We start from the raw sequence: 14221 nt of genomic DNA, 5'->3' as shown, positions 1-14221 counted from the left end.
ATGACGGTCGAAGGCTTCGGCGCCTCAGCGCGGATCGATTACTGGCGAAGATCATCAACAAATTGGATACCAGGCACAACATAGCACTCGTCCCGGAACACGGCCCCGCTCTCGTCCGGATCGGCATCGGCTGTGACGGAGGGAAATGTATGGTGCCCCAGTCCTTGGGACACACCTGTCCGGATGCTACTCCATCATTGCCCGTGGTTCACCCTGTCGATCGTCGAACTCCAACGCGGTCACCAATACACACCAGAAACTTACATTCGGGAATATGAGAAAGAAATGTCGATAAGTACCTGTTTTTCCCCTCCAATTGGCAACCAATCTCTGATTATTACAGAATGCCTGCATTGTGACTATACGAGTCGAAAGCGGTTCTCGTGGCTCATGACCGCACTGTGGCGGTGTGGCTTTGCCCCCCCCCCCAACTTGCGATATCGTGCAGGGGTGGGTCCCAATACAGGCTCATCGCAGCTCTCTCCATCGACTTCGACGCTGGATTCGAATTCGCATCGCGTTGAGAGGATTTATGATGTCGACTGACGAGCTACCAGCGGAACTATGGCTGCTCGTCAACAGCTACCTCTCTCAGTCCGATAGGGCACGCCTGGTACGGGTCAACCACAGATTCCACGACATCCTCAATCGCAATTTGTATCTCCAAAGTATACGGGACGACGCGTCGGACTGCGTCACTTACGCCTCGAAGACTGGTAATCTCGACACTCTCAAACGCGCCCATCTCTTCGGCGCGGATATTGCCAAGGCATATCCCGTGGCACCACTACCATGGGGTCCCAAGGGCGACGAAAATCTGGACAGGATGACGACCTGGGGCACCCCGCTGTACCAGGCTACCGCAGGAGGCCGCTATGAGATGGTCAAGTGGCTTCTAGATCAGAACGTCGATGTCGATGGCCCCGGGAGAAGCCTATGCTGTTGCATGCCAGTCGGGAAGATGGCAAGGGGCCGGTCCTTCCCCTCCATCTGTCGCCCTGCCCGCACATCTTTACATGTGGCCTTGTGCCAGCGACACAGCTCCGTCGCTCGCCTTCTGCTTTCCGCCGGAGCATCTCTGACAACTCAGTTGCAGGGTGAGTACGCCATGAGAAAGTCCCCTTTCTGGGATCCGGAAGCGGGCGCGGAAACGTGCCCATTCGTCCCACTGCCCGCCAGAGAGGCGAGGCTCTGGGCAATAGATGCCCTGGAAAGTTCCAGGCCGCATAACGCCCTGCACGATGCGGCTCGTGCTGGGAACTTGGAGGTGATGAGCGATCTCGTCAAGAACTGGGGCCTCTCGGTAGACAGTCCTGACAACAGAGGCGCCACGCCGATTCAATACGCCTGCGAGTATCGTCCCTCCGAGCGCAATGTACACACGGAGAGAGAAGTTGTGTCGCATTTGCTCAGCCTCGGGGCCGATGTGGAGGTATGCTTCCATCATGGAAACTCATTATTGACGCTGGCACTCGATTTGGCCATCGCCCAGGGTCATATCGAGGCCGCCAAGCAGCGTATGACGGTGGAAGACAGCCTTTGGACCGCTTCTGCAGATAACGGCCCCAAAATATCACTGCTAAAGCTGTTGTTGCCAGTGTTAACTGATACAACCGAGTCCGACTGTAATTCGGTTCTTGACTCGTTCGCTCAAGTCATCGCGGACTTCATCCGGGAGACCCAACGGACGCATCGGCCGGAATATGCCCCGCTTGTAGGAGAACTTCAGTCGACGTTTTTCCTCATCTGCGAGGTCTCCTGTGGCGTCGACCGCGACTGTACGGATATTCTTCGCCCTTTGATAGACGTATTGGATTTCGGAGATAAAGTGACTTTCGAGCAGGATTGCCCCTTCTTGAAGTTCATCAGATGGGGCTTTGCGGAGCGGAACGGCTTATGGCGCGCAACTTGTCCCCTTACTATGCCTCCCGACAAAGAGCAGGACCGTTTATCGGGCTCTTCTCTCGGCATGCTCGCTCTCTGTGGCACGATTGATGCGATGGACTGGGACTATCAGGGGCGGGCCCTGACGACCTTAAAGTGGCTGATGACCCAGGGCGCGAACCCGATCGGCATGCGTGACACCGACCCGGACCCGTCTCTCACCCCCTTCGTCTACCTGATGAAGAAGATCATGGTGGGCCATCTGCGAGAACTGGAGCCGCTGCCCTCTGCGTTGGGCTCAATCGGCCCCTTTGCCCGTCTTCTTGTGCAAAAGGGAGCGTGGTTCCCGTTCGGGGAGGGTGGTCTCGGAGGGGTTGCTCGAGTGTACGAGGCGTGGGAGATGTGTGTCCGTGATTTACATGAGAGGCCGGAAACCGCGCCAGAATGGGCTTTCGCCATTCGCGATGCATTTGATTACTGGTCTGACAGGCTCAAGGTTGAGGAGGTCCTGAGGCAGCACGGGCTTATCGATGAAGGTACTTATGTCGAAGAGGAGGATGGCGACTATGAGGAGAGTAAAGTGTGGGATGAGGAAACCGAAGAGGAGACCGAAGAGGAGGCCCTTCAAAGTGGCATGGAGGAGGGTGAAGTGAAGGATACAGAGGAGCACAAGGTTGAGCATGGATTTGAGTCTACGCTTGAGCTTGAGACCGAAGTCGAGGAACTGGAGGATGGCGAGCTTGATGCATTGTCGGATTCGGAGGTAGAATATGGAGATCATATGACCAGGATGAGTGGGACGTTGAGGGAAGGGTGTGGGGGAGGTTGGAGAAGAGGTTATTGAGATTGAGGTGATAATGAAAATGGGCCTCGAGGCTCTCGGAGCTCTACGGGCGTGGATTTGAGCTTGACGGAGGCTGTGGCCACGAGCACCCCATCTCAACGGCTTGAGTAGAGGCAGAAGTGAGATGTACGAACAAGTTGAAGACGACACCCAGATATACAGGGCTCTGGAAGTTGAGTTCCTCGGGAATGTGATGAGATATATTTCATAGTAAAAGAAAGCAACTTGATTATTCTCTTCTACACAAACGCACACAAGGAAAAGTCTCCGAATATGCTCAAAATGCCTTGGTATCTCATTGAATAGTGGCAGTTCTGTATCAGACCAGTCATCAAAACACCCCAAAACCCGCTAAAATGCCGTGAGACCCTCCGCCCGATCATGGCGCCGCACGTCGAGCTTAATTCCTAATGAAACCTCATCACAATTATGATATCCTCTGACAGAGCATGACCCCGAATCAGCCCGGTTTCCTGATCAAAACGACCATCAAAAAGCTCAGATGAGAGAAAGCGATCGAACATACCCATCCCATAACATCTCAGAACGCAGATGCCTCCTCCATCTCCCTGGTGTACAACACCCCCTCAATCTCAGGCGCCCACTTCAAGCCCCTCCTAACCTTCTGAAGCGCCGTACTCAGCTCCCCCCACGTCCAGAACTCATCCATCAACCCATGCGCCTCGGCATATAGACTCGGCAAGCGGTACTCATCCTCCGCAGGACCCAATAACCTCACAATCCCACCGTTACCAACCTCCTCCTCTGGCTGCGGAAGCGGCTTAAACTCGATAAAGACAAACAACCTCCTCATATCAGTGAAACACCGCGAACAAGCCCGCAACGCCTCCGCGATACGCCGCTCGTCGAGCAGAACAGACCAGTGAATCCCTACATTCTCGATCCCCGGTTTCGTAGTCCAGAGTGAATCCCACGCACCGAGCCGCGTGCGGTAGACGAGCGGTGGGAGGTAGACGATATCTGATGAGGGCACGAACTCCAGTTCCGGCGGCGACGGGCGGGAATCCTTTTGAACGTCGTACGGGTGCGGGAAGGGCCTGAGGAGCGCGCGGGTTGCCTTTCGTGATTCTGCGTTTGTGATGAGGGCCGCGGCACGGGGGTGGCGGTACTCGCGGGGCGGCTTGATGAGGTGGGTGTCTACACGGTATTCGAAAACGCGGGGTTCCGAGCTGAAGGTTTCCCAGATGAGAAGGCGGAGTTCGAGGGGGAGTGTCATGAAGGGATGACAGCTTTGCGGGGATGGGTGATGTGGCGATGTCATTGTTTGTTGTGAGGATGTGAGGATGGTGGTTGTGGATGACATTATGAGGTTGCTTTCGCAGCGGACGTGTGTGTAGCTTAAACTATTCGGCCACTGTACCCGTATTGATTTGCGCTTTCTTAATAACTGGTCTCGTTCAATCGGGTGAGATAGTGGTCTCTGACTTGGAGATGAATAGGTATTTGATAGCAGTATGTTATCTGACGTATGTAACTGCAAACTGAGATAAGATGAGATGAGGTGAGATGGGACGGAAGGAAGGTGACAGGACGTCGTCAGCCTTTTCAGCTCTCCGGACATCGGACGGCTGAAGTATGTTGGCCGCCCCGTCAACCGATCAACGCGGCATGCCTGCGTCGGCGGCCCTAGCGGCGGGAACGTGGTCTCGCTATGGCAGCCACTAGCCATTTGTTCCTCGGCTTGTGTGAAAAAAGTCTCTCGTGGTAAAATAGATTACTTGTAACCTGGGATGGAGGGATCGCCTGTCATGACGTCGGATGGTTTTTGGGCCTAATGAACCGGCGTGGGACTAACTAGGTGGTGAAAACCTCTCTTACCGCTTGGTGCTGTGCACATCCGGGAAAAACGGGTTGGACCCTGTGCGTTTGTCCTGCATCATGAAACTTTGAGCGACGGGCATGATTTTTGATCCGCATCTTATTCCCAGGTTTTTCCAGAGACTAGCATGCGAATGTCGCGTTGCGACTAGAGAATATGTCGTATTAGTCAAAAGACGAGAATGACTAAGTGAGCTGCTGTGCTCATCCGGAAGATCCGGTATGCAAGACGGCACTTGATCCGACGCCAGGAAAGCTTGAAAACACAAAGAGACCCTTCGTCACTCGTCAACGTTGCGTGATCGGGCCTGGATTCTCTCGCGACAATCAAGGCTTGTTCTCCACCGGTGCCCGCTCATCCCTTGAGTCGGTCGCAGTCCGTGACTAGTGTCCGGCGGCGTGACCGAAGGGATGCCCCATGCAGCATTATACGGCCATTCATCTGAGGTCCTTCCAAAGTTCCAATATGGCTATCTGCCTTACCAAGGCGAGGGATTATCTCGTTTATTGCGGCAATCAAACTTACCCAGCAACTCCTAGCATGTTTACTCCTTCGCGTTTACTCATCGTTGAGGGAAATTTGGGGGCGCTTTCCTTATCTCTTTTGAGCCAGGGTTCAATTAAGTTCACTGGCGCGAAAACTGTCGGGAAAAAAACACGAATGCTTGAGCGGGTGGGGGCCATTGGCCGCCGCCGCGGTGCGGTGCGGTGCGGGTCATCGGCGATGTGGGTGTTTTCCGCCGGGTGGGTCACGGCCAGCGTACAAGACCGGGCATGGTCGGCGGATGAAAGCTTGAAAGGCATCGCCACCGCCTTTCCTCCCTACAGCGACTGTAAGATCGTCAGTTCAAGGATTTGGTCGCTCAGCAGTAGTCCAGGGCCACTGATTAGGGCCAAGGAACGTGCTGTCTCTCGCGTCCCCGGAAGTTTCCTAGTCTTCATTCTCACACGAAGAACCTGTCATGATACGCTTCTAGCCTCATTTCAGTTGCACGGAATACTATCAAGCGCAATACATGATTCGTCAGTCTGACGAGACACGGACAATGCACTTTCAGCGGAAGACTTAGTGGACCGTATGAGTGGGATCCGGAAGATCGGGACGGCTCGGTGGAGTCAGTCTTCCGGAAGGAGGCCGAGGCCGAACTGCAACGGCGAGCCGGAGAGTCTCTTGAGAAACACTTTTCAAAGGACTTTTCCGTCTTCGCAACTCTTCCCCGCATCAAAATCTTGAGATTGGTTGCAAGGTAGGCTAATGGAGAAAAGAAAAGGTTGAGCTATCTTCTTGCTCCTTCCAGGTTCTCATTGGTGGTTACCTTGATGATTTGCACTGAAGTATGTAATTAGGTACCTTAGATTATCCTTACCTTCGTGCCTCAAAGCTTCCCGAAAGACTTCTGGTCATTTTCTGTAGGGCAACTTACAAAAAGTCCTCGAAACAATCGCATTGATCGTCTTCCCATACCACCAATCACAGCACATATCCCTCATTTACGACCACCATGTCGTCAACTATACCGCACGGGGAATTTCCTGCCGAAATCTGGCTACAAATCTGCATCTACCTAGATAGTTGCACCGTCGCCGCGCTCGCGCAAGTCAGCATCAAGCTCCACACGAATCTTCAGGAAGAAGTATACCTCGCAGCGATACGCGATGGCATTACCGACATCATTACCAGAAGCGCCGCGACAGGGAACCTGGTCACTCTCCAGCGCATAGCGTCGCACGGCGCCGACATGAACAAAGTCTATTCATTCGATGCTCCTCAGTGCCTCGAAGACTGGGTAAAAGTAGAATATTGGAAGGAGTGGAAACGCCGAGAGGTTCCAAGCGATGACGGTGTCAAGGTCGCGCTGTCGAAAGCATGCTTCGCGACGCCCTTACACCTCGCCGCAAAGGGCGGGCACTACGATACCGTCCAGTGGTTACTGGACCAGCACTCTGTCGATATGGAAATGCCGGCGAGGTTTCTGTGCCAGTGTATTCCCCCAGGCACCTTTCAGGTTCCCGGTTGTCACTTGATGGGGCATGCTGTGCCGGCCTGGACGCCCCTACACACTGCTATTTGCAACCACAAAGTCTCCGTCGCGCGCCCACTGCTCTCCCGCGGCGCTCCGTCTCGAAAAGTAAGTGTGAGCCATTCTTCGCCAAACTACCCTCGCGTCAACCAGGTCTTCGCCAGTGCCTATAGGGGGTTGGATCCGACAAAGTATCCAGGTCCAGCGGTGATGGTTTCCGCACTCCAATCCGCCGCCTTTTCCGGCAATTGGCCCATCATCAAAGAGCTCGTGCAGTGTATGGGAGTGGATGTTGACGAAGTCGTGGTGGAAAGTGGTGCGACGCCGTTGTATTACGCCATAACGGCGCGTAATGAGCTTTCGGTCGCCCTCCTGCGACGTCTCGGGGCAGACCCGGAGCAGCCCTTCACGCCAGAATGGCGTAGCGTTCACTACAATAACGATTTCGAATATGCTCTGGTCATGGAAGAGACAGATCCGACACCCAATATTTCTGAATTATTCTCATCGGAAGTGGCAACTGATATCTTCAAATTCTCATCAAACGTGGCAAAGTCAAATGCGGCACGTTATCTCTTTTCAGAATCGGAAGGCGCCTGGTATTGTCCTTCGGGAACCGAAGGTAAGATCGTCTCCAGGCTGAGACAATCACTCTCAACGGCGAGGTCCGAGTATTGGGCAAGGATTATACAACCCCTCTGGCACCGGGCCTGAACAAGATGATGTCGGATGTCTTGTGGGATACCATCGCGCAACACGAACCACACTTTGCGCCTCTTGATCAAGAGATTCTCGATTGCTTCTTGATTGCATGCCAATGCAATTTCCAAGCCCTGGAGACATCCACCCTTAGAGAATTTCTGGTGGTGTCAAAAGTTGATCTTCAAAAGATTGTCGATTTTCGTGTTGGGTCTGGCGTGATAGAATACTTCCACAACGATGAGCTCTCGGTCTATTCAGACATGGACTCCGAGGATGATTGTTCCGAGGTCACGACCTGCACTATTGGCATGCTTGCGCTGTATGCGACGGCCGCCGCTTTGGAACCTAGGTCCTTTTTCAGAGATGAGGAAGATAACAAAGCCTTAGTTCGTAACGCTAGATGGCTAATCACAGAAGGAGCTTCTCCAACTGTAAGACCTGGCATGGATCCGAAATGGAGCCCACTTCATCACTTGCTCGACACTATCACCGACACTTGGCCCCGGCGCTGTGTGACCGAGGCTTATGATGGTACAAGCTTGGCTGATGCATATGATCAAAGTCCTTGGAGAGGGCTGCGGATGGTTTCCCTTGGGAGAGGAGAATGAAGAAGCCATGTTCGGCACTGTACTAGCCTGTAATACTGCTCTTACGGTTGTGTTGCCAACGTCGTCATCAGAGTGGAGGAGAGAAGCCATTGCAGAGGCTCGCAATAAGATTGAGAGCTGTATGCTGCCCAGAGTATTTGAGGCTTGGAAGAGCTTGAATCAAGGAGGGGGTTCTTAGAGCACTGGGCGGAGACGTTGAGATGGCTCTTTCCTACCTGCAAGATAGCACAGGAAGATCGGTGAATATTTAATTCTCGCCTTCATTTTCTTTCCTCTTGATTATATTGACATATATGTTGGGAGAGTAAAGTCACTGATCCATCGCGCTATGCTATCATAGCCAGAGCTGCCTCCAAAAGCTTCATCGAACCAAGCGACCCTATCACTCGCCGCTCGAAGGCGACGACCTTCTCACGCCGTCCAATTTCACCTGGATACTCCTAGCCCGTTTGATTCTATCATACATTGAAGGCTGTCCCAACATTCGACTGCGTCACACTACCCTGCTCATCAAGGTCTCTGGCCCTCCCCCTTCCATCAAAATCGATCATCGCCTTAGTTCCGTTTCACAGTTGGAACCCGGACGTTGATATCCAAAGCACGTCTAGAGTCTAGCGTCGGCCCCGGAAGCTCTAGCCACGCTTCCCCTAGTCCACCAAAGCCTACTAGCCTAGCTTCAGCCCATCCGAGACGGCTTCCGCCTGCCTGCGCCCGGACGTTAAACGGGCAAAAACGCCACTCCCATACGCCTCGTGGCCTCCTCTTCGTTCCACGCCGGCGCCGGATGTAGTGTCAGAAACATATTCTCGGAGCCGGCTGAGTGTTTCTGATATTTCAGATCATCGCCCAGTTCGTCCAATGGCATCAGGACGTCTCAATCTGACGTTGGCCGCCACCGGAGCAGTTCATCGCACTGTCGCCAGTGCTAAATCCACAGCATTCAGATAGAGGGTGCCCCCTGAAACTAAGGTAGAGTAGCTGGTCAAATCAGATCTTCAAATGGATCCGCATCAAATCTGATATCAAATCATCCGCTTCTGACAAACATCATAGCAACCACACCACCCATCGACGATCAGTCAGAACGCTATCTTGTAGCAGTCTCATAAAGAGCTACCCCCCGCAAGACTGGTGATGAGTTCCCATCCGCGCCATCCTACCTCACCTCGAGAGAGCCGGAAAATCGGTCCCGATCTCATCAACGTCTGAGCGCTGATTTGGGAGGGCAACACTGCAGCTGTGGCAGTGTCAAGAGCATGCAAAAAAAAAAAGTACGCCAGCCGCCTTCTCGGACGCCTGAACGCCAACTTGCATCTCGGATTCGGGTTTGTTGATGGGCAATTTGGCGAGACTCTGCCGAGACATTGAGAAAAAGAAACGTAAACGACGAGAGAAACCCGACCAGATACGTGGTTGAACCAGACATGTTCAGAATCAGGTCCAATACCACCGTCCATCAATGTTCAAACGGCCAAACCACATCAGAATCCCATCTAGGTACGTCAAGCATTCATGTTGCAACCATTCACTTCCGTCATTGATAATCCAGAACCTGCATTAGCCCTCCCACCCACGATTCACTACCGGTACGAACATGCTTTACTCACTAGGAACTACCAATGCAACCCATCCTTCGGCTTCCACCCGCTATCAAAACACCGAGAAACAAAGACAGAATCCTACCTTACGCACTTAATGCAAGGCACGCCGCGGACAAAATATCGAAATACACCGCAGACGGGGCAGACGATCATTTCTTTCCCTTGGGCCTTGCCCCCCTTCTACTGCATGTCGCGCCCGCGCCGCAGCCAAGAAGTGGTCGTACCTCAGATGGCCCTGTAAGATGCATCCCGGGCCTGCATGCCCAGCCCTCATCTACTCCTGACCCCAAGACACGCATGCGCGCGCCCGCGAGCCGCGAGCCGTAAGCCGCGCAAAATAGTAGCATCATACTGCGTAGTTCCGTACCAAACGCCGTTCATCACTGGTTGACTAACAAAAGCCATCCGCGCGGGCGCGGCGGGGGGAACCAGAAGAAAAATGAAAGCCAAAATCGCAAAAAGGTAAGCCAGAGAGAGTCGAGACATGGCACCGGCACGCTTCCACCGCTCGTGCCGTCTTGCCGCCGTCGCATCCACCCAAGAGACGCATTAACTCTTTTTGCCCTTCTTCGCTGCGCGGGGGGATCGAAGCTTACAACTCGCCCCCCCCTCATGTCTCTTCTCCCCCGCTGAGGTCAGGTAAAGGCCTGGTAGACAGTCAATTACTAACCCAAGAAAACCTGCCGTTTCCTGATAGTTGCCAAGGATGTGAAAAAGAATGAGGAGAGCCAGCCAAACGTTCGCAATCGCCTCCTCCCACCACCCGGAGAAGCTCGAAAGCTCTCCACCAATCCACTGCAACCCTATCAAAACGGGGTTCAGCGGGTGGGCAGGGGAGCTATGTGGGCAATATGGTGGCGGGCTTAGTTCACGAAACCCAAGGATGCCATGCTGTGCAGTATCCCATACACTACGTCCGTACATAACCGCGTCTCCAAAAAGCCGCACGCTATTCCATCGAATCATGAACTGTCTGTCCCCCGGCCAGATTTTGCGGCTCTCTGTCAGACTGTCGTCAGAACCACAGCTGACATCATGTCAAGCCCTTCAAACTTTCAGAGTTGGCGCGATTATCCCTCCAACTCGGCATCCTCATCTTCCTCCATCTGTATTTCTAGGTTCGTAACCAGACAGTGAAGGACGGGGTTGCACAGAGATTAAAGGATTGAAGGCAAGAGAGGAAAAGAATACTCTGACCTGATGTAACGACAATCAAATCCCACCGGCGCCAAGTTTACCAACGCTCTCAACGGCCACGACTCCATCCCCGAGCCCACGCCAGCGTACCATCGTAACGACTGAACAAGCCACCTCCCCCTCTAACCACATGGCGAACAGAGACCTCCTCAATGCCTGACCATGCTTTGCCGTTGCGGCGTTGCCATTTTCGCCTCCCAGAGCCCCTCCCTCCTCCCCATCGCCATTGGAGTATCCATACTGGCCAAAAAAAGTCTGGGCCAGACAAGGTCCAAAAATGACCCGGATCCTCTCCCTCTTCTTCGCTCTCCACCCCCACCCAACCAGCGTCGCGGGAAGTTTTGAAACCAGGGGTTCCCCGGCCTCCCCAAGCAGTGTGTACGGAGTACTGCAAATCGCCCGCTACCAGATGGAATGATGATGCCAGGAAAGATGGGACCTGTCAGTGGCCCTACCAGAACCAAAAGAATGGGCGAATTGGTCAGGCCTCCCATGAGCAATTACTATATGCGCCACCGCTGATGGGCTCCAGCTCAGCCCCCAAAGATCAAAACCCGACTCGTGAGCTTGGCTCGTCTATCCATGTCAGCCGAAGAAGAAAATAGCTTTGAGGCATGAAGAAAGAGAGTTCATTAAGACAAAGATCGGATTGTTGTGGAAAAAAGAAAGAAAAGAGTACGGGTCGCGCCGGTAAAGCCGAAGACTGCGTACGCTCGGATTCGTCATGCGGTCATGGGAATATGGCCTCGGCCTGAAGCAGGGACCTGCGAGTGTGGCTGGGGAGAAAACCGGATTGAGGTATCATGAGTTTTTATTTTCGTTATGGATCGAGTCCACTTGCTACGTAAGAGTCCAGGATGGACTAGTTCAGAACCCATCCTCTCCATGCCATACCTCTGTCAAGTCGCCTCCAACGCTCGATGCTTATGCATAGCACCTGAACTGTCTGGATGTGACTGAAAATGTCCTTTTTCGAGCTAGATGACGAAGTCCATGTCGCGAATGAAGGACTATGCTCTCCATGTGGTATCATATCAAAGACGAATCGCAAAAATGTGTAAATCCAGCCAAAGAAGAATGTGTCAAAGAATGACGGGTCGTAATCATCTAATATCCGTTGCACTGATCGCGTTTGGTATAAATCAGAAACGGTCGTGTCGGCGTGTTTAAAGTGTGGCGCTGGCGTAAACTAAGGCGTAGCGTCCTCATCGACTAAGGTTTGTAGTGTCATGGGATCTCGGAGTCGTCGAGCCTTGTGAATGGCAACGAGGTAGTCCACGAGGCCTTCAGCATCTGCGCGCAATGCGTCTAGCTCCTCCTTGGTACATCCGGTTGTTTGTGAGTCCTTGCTCGGATAGCGGTAGGCGGCAAAGACAATGCCGCGATCGTTCTGAGCCATATCTTGCGGACCCGAGCTCCGGGGACTCGAGTTTGCGGAGCCTCTTCGGCCTGTTGCCGTGTGGAAGGCGTGGCCGTAGCCCCGTGCGATCTCGCCTGCCTGCGCGTCGTCGCTGCGGTATTCCATCCAGCCCTCCTGCTTCAAGATTCTGGACTGAACAGTGGCCGAGATGCGGAAAGGGCTGGTCAAGTTTGATAAGCCGTAGGCGGCGAGCAGACGCCCGGTCATACCAGAAGTTGTGTCCACCATCGGCCCATCCATGGGCCCAAGGAGAGAGTTTCTCACGCTTGAGGGCCTTGATGAGAAATCCATAGAAGAGCGGAACGTGGGTGACGACAACTCTGACGCTCCTTCGGGCCACAAGTTGACAATATAAACAAGGTCAAACTTGTGCTTGGCCGCAATCTGAGCAACCTGTAACGCTCCTTCTTTGGCGACATCATCGGCATGAATAGAAGAGGTTCGTCGCTTGGAACCGACCGATGACACTGTAGAGGCCGGGGTCGGCGGGGAAGGTGGAAGCCGTAAGGGTGCCGGCATTATCGAGGTTTCCGGGGCATCCTCCAACTCTGGCTCCTCCAAGATGTCTTCGTCAGAGAGGTTGTAGAAATCCATGACATCTCCACCTTTGAGGATCTGGCTTGATGAAGTGATGGATCTGTGAGGTCTGGACTGGCCCTGAGGCCGGCGCAAGGCGGCTGCCTTTTCCTCTCTTCGACGTCTTGTCGCTGCAGCAGCTGCCTTTCTCTTGGCCAAGCTCAACTCTGCAGAGTCCCGAGATCTCATGTCGTTGATGGGCCTCATTTCTGGAGATGCGGCAGGTGTTGGCAGGTCCCTGCTGAGAGAAGAAGATGGCCGGCCCTGGGATCCCTTTATGCTCGAGTCGTCCTCGTGGTCCGAGGTAGGTGGGGTGTCGGCTCTGGGAGGGATGATGACAGAGCTGTGGCGGTGCTCGAGGGAAACTTTATGCGTTGTGGGGAGAGTTTTCGGAGAGAAAGTGGCACTAAAAGGCGAAGCCGGGGATGGGGATGTGGGAGGGAAAGGAAAATCGAATCCACGCAGACTTGCCACCGGCTTACTTTCCCTGCGATGATTGAGCGACATGGAGCGGGTTGGCAGAGTAAGAGTTGTCGTGCTTGCACTGCTGAGATGAGAGATGTGTATTGAGATGCGCTCGGACTGGTTTTCCGGGAGGCTCTGGGCACGTCTCTCATTCTGTGATGCTACAATGCGCTCCTCTCTAGCCTTCATGCGGGAGACTCGCGGACGGATGAAGGAAGGCTGAGGAAAACTGTGATCTAAACTTGCGGTCCTGGGGCCCGATGACTCCATAGTTGGCGTTGATGGGCTTGTTTGGACGGAGAAGTCTTTTCTCCGGGAGAAAAGCTTCTCCAAGCGGTCGAAGCTGGTAGGCATGGCGAAAGAGGCCGAGTGACGGTTACTTGCGCGTGTTTGTCTGATCTTCAAAGAGTTTTGTGAGTTCTTCGCGCTCGGATGTGAGTTTGGCAGGAGGGCCAATTGGGCAGACAAGTGTAAACATACCAGATATGAGACGTGGTTTTAAGTATTATAAGTAGAGTGAACCGCGAAAGACGGATGGTATGACAAGGAAAGGAGGAAAGGAGGAAATTTTAGAAATTAATCCTGTGGGAGGAGCGTGTGTAGTCGTCGAAACACTGAGGTGTGAGGGAAGGAGCGAGGTAGAGGGTAAAGATGGGAAGAAGAGGCCTCGGCCACACTATTGGGAGCTGACCAAAGTGAGGTCACAGTGAGACAGAAAGTTCGGGGGCCACGAGAGTAGGCAGGAACACCCGGGCAGAAGTGATCATAGACCAGGAGAGGCCAACAACTGGAGTGAATCGAGTCTCACCGGATTGGCTGAGTGAATCCAGAACACCAAAGGTGACGCGAGAGTTGAACCGATAATAAGGCGAAGGGTCAGACACAGGAATGAAGTGGTCCCTCGTCTGCGCGACGTCGGTTGAGCGAACTTGAGAGCAATGAGCCGAAGAATGGGCCACACAGAAACCCTGACTGAGAATGTCGTGAAGAGATTGGCTGGAGGCGGTACTTGTACGATCAAGATTGTACGACTCTTCCTTCGGTGAGACAGGTCGTCAAGGTGA

At 53.5% G+C, this 14221-nt stretch overlaps 5 protein-coding genes across 5 annotated transcripts; 2 read left to right on the top strand and 3 right to left on the bottom strand.

Annotated features, from left to right (window-relative positions):
* The first annotated feature begins 52 nt into the window (after positions 1-52).
* Positions 53-2951, top strand: BDZ83DRAFT_621051 (uncharacterized protein). The gene has a single exon (XM_060508226.1). The coding sequence runs from the start codon at positions 533-535 to the stop codon at positions 2726-2728; it is 2196 nt and encodes a 731-aa protein (XP_060365125.1). The 5' UTR covers positions 53-532; the 3' UTR covers positions 2729-2951.
* On the bottom strand, positions 2952-4803 carry BDZ83DRAFT_621050 (uncharacterized protein). The gene has a single exon (XM_060508225.1). It carries the CDS (start codon positions 4416-4418, stop codon positions 3270-3272), a length of 1149 nt encoding a protein of 382 aa, XP_060365124.1. The 5' UTR covers positions 4419-4803; the 3' UTR covers positions 2952-3269.
* Positions 4804-6069: 1266 nt separating this feature from the next.
* Positions 6070-7302, top strand: BDZ83DRAFT_752058 (ankyrin repeat-containing domain protein; the record flags this gene model as incomplete). Its single annotated transcript, XM_060514143.1, has 1 exon — positions 6070-7302. The coding sequence occupies one exon, from the start codon at positions 6070-6072 to the stop codon at positions 7300-7302; it is 1233 nt and encodes a 410-aa protein (XP_060365123.1).
* A 3353-nt stretch (positions 7303-10655) lies between these two features.
* BDZ83DRAFT_317594 (uncharacterized protein) lies at positions 10656-11305 on the bottom strand. The gene has a single exon (XM_060502348.1). It carries the CDS (start codon positions 11188-11190, stop codon positions 10846-10848), a length of 345 nt encoding a protein of 114 aa, XP_060365122.1. The 5' UTR covers positions 11191-11305; the 3' UTR covers positions 10656-10845.
* Positions 11306-11757: 452 nt separating this feature from the next.
* BDZ83DRAFT_317611 (uncharacterized protein) lies at positions 11758-13916 on the bottom strand. The gene is made up of 2 exons (XM_060502350.1): positions 13638-13916; positions 11758-13556 (listed from the first exon to the last, which is right to left on the bottom strand). Exon 2 carries the CDS (start codon positions 13509-13511, stop codon positions 11886-11888), a length of 1626 nt encoding a protein of 541 aa, XP_060365121.1. The 5' UTR covers positions 13512-13556; positions 13638-13916; the 3' UTR covers positions 11758-11885.
* Between the last annotated feature and the right edge of the window lie 305 nt (positions 13917-14221).

Source organism: Colletotrichum acutatum, assembly GCF_030867785.1.
Source record: "Colletotrichum acutatum strain CBS 112980 chromosome Unknown BDZ83scaffold_45, whole genome shotgun sequence".
Classification (NCBI taxonomy): domain Eukaryota; kingdom Fungi; phylum Ascomycota; class Sordariomycetes; order Glomerellales; family Glomerellaceae; genus Colletotrichum; species Colletotrichum acutatum.
The sequence above is the reverse complement of the archived record's forward strand: the minus strand, read 5'-3'. Positions and strand labels throughout refer to the sequence as shown.